At 43.9% G+C, this 10,089-nt stretch overlaps 2 protein-coding genes across 2 annotated transcripts in view; one reads left to right on the top strand and one right to left on the bottom strand.

The window, feature by feature from the left end:
- The window catches only part of LOC126639780 (serine/threonine-protein phosphatase 4 regulatory subunit 3-like), a 10,793-nt gene extending 1,962 nt beyond the window's left edge, over positions 1-8,831 (bottom strand). The window contains exons 1-10 of the mRNA XM_050314969.1: positions 8,271-8,831; positions 6,907-6,984; positions 6,625-6,738; positions 5,787-5,903; positions 5,498-5,629; positions 4,679-4,781; positions 4,026-4,184; positions 3,170-3,339; positions 2,722-2,861; positions 2,242-2,410 (exon numbers count right to left, since the gene is read on the bottom strand). Of these exons, the coding sequence (XP_050170926.1) occupies positions 2,242-2,410; positions 2,722-2,861; positions 3,170-3,339; positions 4,026-4,184; positions 4,679-4,781; positions 5,498-5,629; positions 5,787-5,903; positions 6,625-6,738; positions 6,907-6,984; positions 8,271-8,819 (1,731 nt within the window). The 5' untranslated portion in view covers positions 8,820-8,831. The remainder of the gene's footprint in view (positions 1-2,241; positions 2,411-2,721; positions 2,862-3,169; positions 3,340-4,025; positions 4,185-4,678; positions 4,782-5,497; positions 5,630-5,786; positions 5,904-6,624; positions 6,739-6,906; positions 6,985-8,270) is intronic.
- Positions 1-10,089, top strand: part of MACROD2 (mono-ADP ribosylhydrolase 2) — a 1,470,694-nt gene that overhangs the window by 1,340,912 nt on the left and 119,693 nt on the right. The window lies entirely within an intron of this gene.

Below are 10,089 nucleotides of genomic sequence, written 5' to 3'. Positions count from 1 at the left end.
TTGATTTATTTTTAGCAAAATTAATCAGGACAGAAGTCAGTTTTGAGGAATATCTCCTTTGGACTTTAAGCTGTGACGTTTCTCTTCGTATTTCTGATACCCTGCTTCCTTTCTCCTTTGAAAAAACTTTTTCTTTTTTTTTTTTTTTTTAAGGAATTAAATGTTAGAAAGGAGACAGAGCAGAATTCAAATGTTTCAAGCCTAGTCATATATTTTTTCTAATTTTGATTTTATGAAAATTCTCAGCACTGAATTTTCATCTCAATTAAAAACCATCATAAAACCAAGACAAATGCTTCTGCCTACTCTATTAAAAATGTGCACTTTTCTTTGTTCTAACCCATCTTAACACGGTTAACAGAAGGAGGGTTGCAGAGTCCAGGCATACATCTCTGAGGAACTGAGGAGGGCACTAGAGAGCTCCTAAGCCTATTAGGGCTAAGTTGCCTTCATCATCAATTATCAATACCAGCATTTCATTAGATGTTTTCACATGTTATCATTAGCTGTAGTACTGTAGCTGTATTATCATTACAATTAACTTTTCTCACCTAGAATAAGCAATTCCAACAAACTGCGCATTCCAGACTGAAAAAATCCCTTTTATTCCCCTCTTTTTAGTCATTGTGATCTAAGATATGTAACTTCTAGCTACAAACATTTCTACACTTAAATCCCTATTGATGAGACCAAGGGAGCAAATACAGGGTTGGGTGCCCCGAGAGCTTCACCTCTCCCCAGGCCTTTGGGACTCCTTTAATGCTCAGTATAAAAAACCCATCTCACTCCAGTCTAGCACAACTGCAAGGGCAAAAACCTGTGGCAGGACTGGGTAAGACTTGCAAAGCTCGTTATTTTGTACTGTCACAGTGCAGTCAATGCATTTTCAGGCACCAGATAGAACATGTCAAGAGAGGGGCTCCCTTTTGCACGTGGCAGGACATGGCTGGCTGCAACAGTCACTCACAAGAGAAGAAACAATCCCACCAAGTCAGGTTTCGTGAAAAAATTTATTAAAAGAACATTTGGAAATAACACATCTCATGAAATTACAGAATCCTAAATCAATAAATTCCTAAATCATTAATACAAAATAAACTTCTATCTTATGGAACAAACTATATTAGATATCATAACTAGCAACAATTTTTGTTTTTCAAACAAGAGCTACAACTACTACTAACTACAAAAATGTCCAAACCAGAAAAATGGCATCACATTGAACTGTTCCAGGAAAAATGGCTCTAAATTATATTATCATTATATCTTACTAATATATCTAACTTATATATCTTATATATCTTACTTATATATCTTACTGATATAACTTATACAAATTATTATATATTACTATTATATTTATATATATAAAACCATTTTATATCTATTATATGGCTATAAAATATACTATATTACTTTTTAGGAATTATATTAACTATATATCACATTATATTATATAATTAACATATTTATAACTCTCTTACATTATTAATATGTAATAACATCTCATCAAGAGTGATCTGCATGGTGGATTGCAGCTGGTTCCATACTTCAACATTAAGCACTCACAGCACTGCAACCCCAACATAAAAGTTCTTATTCCAAAGTTTCCGTTTCCTTTAGGAATCCACACGAGCTCTTTTCCTTGGACATGCCTCTTTCTCATCATCCTTATCACTCTCATCAGGAAAACTAAAGATTTCAAATAGGCCTCTCTGCCAATTGGAAAAAGAGAAAGAAATTAATTTCTCAGACTCAAAGAAACAGGAATGAGCAGTTGTTGTACACAACCCCCAGACAACCTGTGCGGGACCAACAAGCCCTGCAGCAGCAGGTTTCTGGGTGATGCCTTTTGCATTCCAAGACCCTTTTGTCTGGAGTGTGGGTTTGAGCCTCAGCTGGAGCTTCCCTGCTCCCCTGGATCTGGCCACACAATTGTTTCAAAGTCACTTGGGAAAGTCCCAGCTGGACAGCCACAAATCCAGCGTGCAAGCTGCACATCCCTTTTGCTCCTGTGCCCAACAGATTACCAACAGCCTCCAGCCCCACCTAAGTCTTCCCTTAACCTTCCTCCAGATTGGTCAGGCTTTCACCAGGCAGGGATTTGGCCGAGTTTATCCCTAACTCAGACACCCTGCCCACAGGCCATTGCTGACTGTGCCATGTTATACCCGGCAAAGCCCCATGAGGCTGCTGCGCTGCCCTACACGAGGGCAGCAGCTTCCACACGACTTCTCCCACCTTGACAGGTGACATCACTCTGGCCAGGGGCGTGGATGTTGTACTGGGGACACCGGAGCTTTGTGTCGGAGCTGCCTCCTCTTCAACTTCACCGCCCTGCGGTTTTTCTTCCGCCTCAGAGACTCTTTCATCTCGGACAAATGCCTTGCCAGGCAACACGGAGGGGACACTGTAAGAGACACAGGACAAGTGATTTGAGCTTTGCCTGATCTTGCCGACTCAGCCAAGGTCAAAAATGGCTTCCAGACCATCCATGGGAATTCAGCATGTTGCAGAAGGCAATCCATCTCCAGTACCACCCTCACTGTAAACTTCACCCACATCCCAGCTGACAAGGAGGCAAACAGAATCCTAACTTGGAGGAAATGAGCAAGATTCTGCTCTGCATAAGCTGAGACTTTTCTGAATGGAGCACTTCATCTAGTGACCCAGAGCAGCTCTACTACAAAGGGCCACAAGAAGACAGAAATTGGGCCATACCTGTTCAATGTCTTGTTTTGCCGACTCTTTTCTAGCTCATATTTTGCCATCATTGCCTGGAAGGTGGGAACATAGAGGATAGTTTCCAGCTTAGCAGAGAAGTTCTCAACTAGATGTTCAATAAGGGACTGGATGTCTTCCTGCAGAAGAACAAAACAGGGTTTCAGTCTCCAGGGTTCACGTTCAGAGGGTCAGAAGGCATTGGAGTTTCATTCAGAAAGTAACTAATCACTTCTCCAGAGCCAAAACATTCATGGACAACTGGGAAGCAATCAGATTCACCTTTATTAAACTTCCCATAGAAACAGACAAGAAACTCAGCAGTGTCCCAGTTCTACTTGGGACCCTTCCAGCAAACCAGGAGGTTTCCTATCTGGGAGAGCTGCCTTTTGCCTCTCAACACGAGAGGCCAAGGCTGTGTCAGTGCTGAGGCTGCTGCTGAACTTACCATCAGGATGAAATCAAACAGCTCCTGCAAGGCAGAGTTGAACAAGTTGGACCTATCCCCATTGTCCAGCAGAGCATTCACAACCGGCTCAAAGAGGTTACGTTGGATGATGTAGCGGTTGCAAAGTTTGTCCTTCAGGCCAATCATCCTCCTCATAAAGCGAAGAGCAGCTGTGTGAAGAGACACATTCAAGCATTTCATCACCCCATGCCAGGGCTCCAACCTGCTTCTTAGGGAACAACTCAAAATCCTGCTGTTATCCCCAGAGGAAGATGCACCCCCAAAGCAAGAGCATTAAGAAGCACTTGGGGAAAGTGCAGACCCAGCATTTGCTGACAAGATAAATCCCACTTCTTTCCTTCTTGGACTTTGCTGGGTATTTGAAGGTCATCAGGGATCACTGCTTTCTTTCTCAAGTCCAGCAGCAATGACTTCACATGTGTGAAGTTCAGATGTTCACTCCCTCCTCTGCTTTTCTCTGTTCCCCTCCCAGAACCAGGCCCAAGTCTTTAATTATCCTGCTTCACACAATTTCATTCCCTCTCCACAAAGAGCACCAGATTCAGGACCTTCTGAAAGAAGGACAAGATCTCCATGGAAATGAGGAGAGACACTTGATCACAAAGGGTCCCTGAGGACTTCAAAAGGGACCACAATCCTCCTCCCACCACAAACTGCAGTAGTCTACACTCATGGACAGCTGCTACCTTGCTTTCCAAATTACTTAATGGTAGCCAGGAAAAGACAGGAAATCAACAGGAATTCTGAGCTCAGGTGTAGACACTCATACTGGTGCACCTTGCACAGAGGACACACAAAGCCCTCAAGAAGGAAACCACAACAGCTCCATACTCACCCAAGGCCAGAAATTGGTGCTTGGATTTCAACAATACCAGGACTCTTCTTAGCAGATCTTCACTTGTAACATACTTCACCATTTGATACTTGTACCGTTCCACACAAAAAGAAAGCACCTCCAAAATTAAAGCAAGTCTTTCTGCTGCTCGATAATCATCTACAGGAAAAAGGAATATATTCAATTATACCAAAGAAAGAAAGAAAGAAAGAATGTACTCTCATGCTATGCAATGTGCTAACATGTCAGCTATTACAGTTTCTGATGCAGTTTTTAGTGGATTTTTGTTTTACTGGATCGCTTCAGGAAGGAATATGTTGGGTCAGAACAAAACAACCCACACAACTGTGATTTTTTTCCCATTACAGCCAATATTCTTTAAAATCAGACTAGGAAAACTACCACATGACCCACAAGAGCTATCAAGAAAGTGCATCTGTGCAAAGCACATCATCAGGCTACATCAGCATTCCCAGCTGCCAGAAAGGGCAGTGAAAACTCCTGCCAGTAGAACCACTGTCCTTGGAGGAACAACAGCTTGCAGCACGAGTATTCCTAACTGGCATCAGAGGGCTGTTGCTGTTCTCAGGATTATAACTCCCTTCAAAACATTTCAGGACTAAAGGGGGGAAAAAAATTATTATTGCCTTTACCTTCGTCATAGGAATTTTCTGATGTATCAGCCAGAAGTGGTGCGGTAAGAATGTGAATGCAATGGTCGTAGAAGAAATTGATAAATCCAAATACTTCTGATATCTAAAAAAGAATAACATCATTAAAAATTGCCATTCACATACAACCCTTTAAGTATGAAAGAATAGGAACAGAAGAAACAGCCCAGGAAGAGTTTTACTGACTCCCTCAGTTCTGCCTGCATCTTTTATTTAGACCTGCAGCACTGTCTTCACTCAAGCAAGACTGACTTATTTATTTGGAGCAAAATCTGTGAGACATCCAACCAACGTAGCTATCACCAAAAGGCTCCCCAGCATGGATGCAACTAGAAATGCATCAAGTGCAGAAACTCCTCAGTGACTCAAAGGGCTTGACAAAGTGACCTTAACCCACTCTGACATGCAGTTCCTTTTGCCACAACAACCTGCAAACCTTTTGACTGCTATTCTGGGACATTACAATCTATGAAAACATTCATTTGGTTTCACACAGACTCGACTGGACTCCCTCAGAGTTTGTCATCCAGCTCGAGGGAGCTACAGTCACACAGTGCTCTGGCACTGCCACAGGGGACTGCTTGGCTTAGTGCCTGCACAGGGCCCCAGACACACACCTTTCCTTAGCCAAATTCACTTCTGTTGTGCTTATTTAAACTCACTATCAGATCACACTCCAAACAATAAAAAAACCCTGAAATTGTTGACCCTCTGCCCCTCATAATAGCAATAGAGACCCTCAGGCTTTTTTTTAACTCTGTTGACACAGTGATGTGTCTTCGGCCCTTAACGTTCACTTACATTAGCTTTGTAGCGCATATTCCGTGGATCAATCAGAGTATACAAAATCTCCTTGAGCTGATTATTTCCTCCAAGTCCAGGGTCGGAATTGTTGATCAGCTGCTCAATGATCACAGTGAGGAGCTGGTCGTTCTGCAAAAAACAAACCAAGCAAGAAAACACAAAATAAGTACTAGCAGGAATGAAATGAGCTCCCGATTTCTGCAATTTTCTTATGAATTCAAAGGAAACAGGGGAATTGACACTTTGTTTGGCTTCTTGTTTCCCTCTTTGCCCTAAATCTACTTACCTTGTCACTCTCATGGGCCTCTTGCAGTACAAAGTTGAGGACCATGGATGGATGAAAGTATACTACATAAGACAATATATCTGTAGCAATAGATCTAACTTGCAGATCATTCATTCCCTAAAACAAAAGAGATTACTTTGGTAGAGTATATCATGTTGGGTATTTAGGATCAAGTGAAGCTGCAAAGAAGAGACACTTAAAAGTCTGGACAATGTTTCATTACAATCATTTCTAAGAGGAGAAACATAGTAAAATACTTCCAGAAAAACAACAAGCAACCAGACAAATCTTTGGCCACCCTTTCCCTCCTTCAGAAAGGACACAAGGCTTTCTGGGAACTTGAGAGCCCAACTTTAGGCCACAAACATTCACATCGCCCTACTTGCTACAAGATCTCAGACACTGATCTTCCCTACCTCTTATCCACAATTTAGTCATTTGGTACAAAAGGACCAGCTGTACAAATCAAAGTTTACAACAATTTCTCTGCTCCTTTACAGGCCACAGGAATTCAGACAGCATTGTGTCTGACAAAAAACAATCAAGCTGCCACAACAAGAAGAGTCTCCCTCAAGGCTCACACCACCTTGTCACAAGGACTGCACTGCCCACAGACTTCTCCATCATGTAGAGTAAAAACAGGAAGAGCAATCAACCCAAGGCTGCTCCAGAGTGGAACTGTGGGCAGCTTTTGGAGGCAGAACATTACAAGGAACTTCCACTCTCAGCAGACAAAAGCTCTCCAATCAGACTTACATGAGGTAGATCCAAAACCCTGGGGAAATGGCTAAAAGAGCTTTTCTAGTTTTAATAAAATCAGCTGTGAGTTTTCACTTACCATTAACCTTTTGAGAGTTGGAAGAAATTCAAACCTTGCCAAAGTGTTGAGAAATGCACGTCTCTTCCTAGGGAATGTGAGAGAAAAGGCGCAGAATTCCCGGAAAAGCTTCACCTAGTGCACAAGAAGAAAATAAGGTCAGGTTTCTTTGAGTCAGAAAAGTCTTGGAAAGGAGGACACAGTTCCAGTTTGTGTTCGAGGGAGGGTGTCCAGGCTGATTCTCCAGAAACACCTCCAAGTCTGCAGAACTAGCAGAACAATTTCACTAGACCACTGACTTACCAATTGCAGTCGTTGCTCATCAGCTGTAGCTTCATCTTTCAACTGGGCAAAAATTTCAGACAAAAACGCCTCATCTCTCTGCAGAACACACAAAAAGAACACAACTTACACGGTGCCTCTGGACAATCAACAGAAATCTTTCTACAATCCTCCACTGAACAAAGTCAAACGCTTTTCATGAATAACTCCACTACTTTTATCCCCTAAAAGGCAAAGGCCAGAGTACTCATCCAGCAGGATCATTTCCAGTGTACTGTTTCAGCACTCCCCGTGTGCAGCACAAGCAGCTCTGGGAGATCAGAGCCGCAGGTGAACCTGAGCACAGGAGACAATCCTAAAACTGACCCCTAAGTTTGTCTCTACAGAGAGTGGCACTTCCTTTCCTTCTGTGCAATTCCAACCCAGGGATTTGCAGCTCTTCTCAGCCTCACAGACTCCCTGTGGGATTTGTCACACACCCCACCACAGCAAAAGGACACAAAAGGGCAGTCCAGAGCTGTGCCAGGCTCCTTCCTTGCACCTTGCACAGAACCTTCCAGGGAAGCAACTCATGCACTTCTGCACTACAAAGTGCCCACCAAGGGACAACATCGACCTTGCTGCATCCCTGCTGTTCACACTACACTGGGAACATCCCCCAGGGATCAGTTTCCCTCTTTGGGATCTGCAGCACTGCAAGGCATCTTTTCAGTCCACCTCTGCAAGGGGGACGAGATGAACAGGTTACGAGTTGGCTGCAGCCACATCCTCCTTAACCTTATTCACAATAAAACCAGCTCTCCCACTTACAGGAGCTCTGCTTTGACAAGATAGGAAAGTTGGGGGACTATGCTTTGCTTCTCAGATTCACATCCTCTACTGCCAAGGCTTCCTTAAGGATATATAGCAATGGATTTTACTTCTTGTAAAGCATTTGGGTTACCCTGTTGCTTCAGACTCCAAGCAAACGAGGGGGAACATCAGCACCTCTCAAGTGTTTGGGTGCTTTCTGCCCTCTCTGCCCATCCATTTCTTTGCACCCCTTCACACGGAAAACAGTGTAACAAATGCCCCTGATAAAGTATACCAAATGTTGCTTGTTCCCAAAATACCTAGACAAAACCAGTTCCAAATGTGTATGGTGCTTCTCAGTCACAGAGAAAGACTTGAAACACTTTACAATCCATTAAAAGGGTTAAGATACTCACTTGAAATCTACCTTTTGAAAGTATACAGAACCCAAGACATCAGAAAGAAAGACATTCAAACATTGTGCAAATGAAAGGCATTAACTTAGACAGTGTTCACCACCTGTAACCCATTTCCAAACTACAGCCAGAAGGATCTATACAGATCCCACCTAGGCCACACTAAAACCCACTTACCTGCAACATTTTTAAAATCTCCTTTTTGCTGCGTCTGATGAATGCAGTGAGGGTAGAAAGAGAACCTCTCTGCGACTTTGGTGGGTTCCGCAAGATGATGGAACGAATGTACTCTGCCCTGGATGTCTGACGGATTTTCTTCCTGATTTCAGGGTCTCTTGTTGGAATAATTTCCTGACGTTTGTCTGTTTTCATCAAGAACTCCCTGTGGCTTTCTGGTTGAGCCAAAGACGGATCATATTCAAGGCATCCAGCAACATCCAGAATGCATTCGTCAGAAAACATCACCTCAAACACAACTTCTTCATCCAGGTACAACATTCTTCTCACAATATCAAACAGAAGATGCAAGCTGTCGGTGTCCTTTCCATTCTCACAGACTTGGAAAAGCTGCAGCAGTTTGGGAATATAGCCTTCCTCTTTCAAGGCCCAGGCTAGCATTCGCTTTTCAACACGTGAGTGGCCAACAGAGCTCACCAGGTCTGCTATCTCTTCAAGTCTCTGGACTTCACAGCTGGGAAGCTCCATCGAGGGAATACTTGCACTCATTTCTTCAGCTCTTCCTCTTCCAACTCAAGAAGGTCCCGGGCGACTTCCACCCAACAACGCCAATGCCAAAAAAAGGCAACAGGAGGGAAGCACGACAGGAGCACACGCTGCAGTGACCTGCCACTGCGCTGGCCTCCGCTGCTCTGCCCCTCCAACTGCCACAGGTATTCCAAGGCCTTATGGTGTCACCTGGACCTGAGCCTTCTGATTGGTCCATCCCTCAACATTCTGGATCCCTGGGCTCATGCCAGCCAACGGCCACAGCCAACCGACTCCTTCTCGTTGCTGACCTTTTAGGAGTTCTACAGGAACTCCCAGTACCTTCAGGGGCTCTGTAAGGGGGCTGGAGAGGGACTTCTCCCAAGGCAGCTGGGGATAGGGGCACAGCCTTAAGCTCTCTCTGGACTGCAAGGGTGCTAAGGTTCTTGCACAGGTGGCCCAGAGAGGCTGTGGATTCCCCATCCCTGCACGTGTTCCAGCCCAGGCTGGATCAGGCCTTGAGCTGACTGGTCTAGTGAGTGCCATCCCTGCCCATGGCAGAGGGCTTAAAACTAGATCATCTTTAAGGTCCCTTACCACCCAAACCATTCTATCACTCTATGATCTGGAAGACAGAGAGAAACCAAGCACTGTATCATGGCTCTTACCCCTTCCTGGCTTTGCAAGACCAGCAGTTTTTACCTTTTCAGGGAGTGTAAAGGGTAATTCCTGTTTGTGCAACACCTCAGAAATTTCAAATGCCATCCAGCAAAGTTAGGTGCTCTTTTCCCAGCAGTTAATTTAATGCTGCCACCTTCTTCTTCATACCACACTCATCGAGGGCCACACTGGCCCTTCCAGCACAGGGCACACGCTGCGACACAGACAGACACCACCACCCAGGAATAATCCCACCAGCCCAACAGGGATTGAAATCCTTTGGAAATCAGATGGCAATGAACAGGCCCAGTCTTTCCCCACTTCGGGTGTGGTCCAGCTTCTTCTACCCATGGCAAAATGCATTTGAAACATGCAAGGAATAAGTCCTGTGGGAAACAAAGCAGAATGTTTTGTCGAGGCCTTTGGAAGAGTGGAAGCCATGCACAGGCATAAGCTGTGATACTTTTGCTGGTCAAGATGTTTTAATAGAGAGTTTTTACTGGAAGATATTGATTTATTTTTAGCAAAATTAATCAGGACAGAAGTCAGTTTTGAGGAATATCTCCTTTGGACTTTAAGCTGAGACGTTTCTCTTCATATTTCTGATACCCTGCTTCCTTTCTCCTTTGAA

The sequence above is a fragment of the Myiozetetes cayanensis genome, unplaced genomic scaffold (genome assembly GCF_022539395.1).
Source record: "Myiozetetes cayanensis isolate MyiCay16 unplaced genomic scaffold, myiCay2020 scf2-11, whole genome shotgun sequence".
NCBI classification, from domain to species: domain Eukaryota; kingdom Metazoa; phylum Chordata; class Aves; order Passeriformes; family Tyrannidae; genus Myiozetetes; species Myiozetetes cayanensis.
The sequence above is the reverse complement of the archived record's forward strand: the minus strand, read 5'-3'. Positions and strand labels throughout refer to the sequence as shown.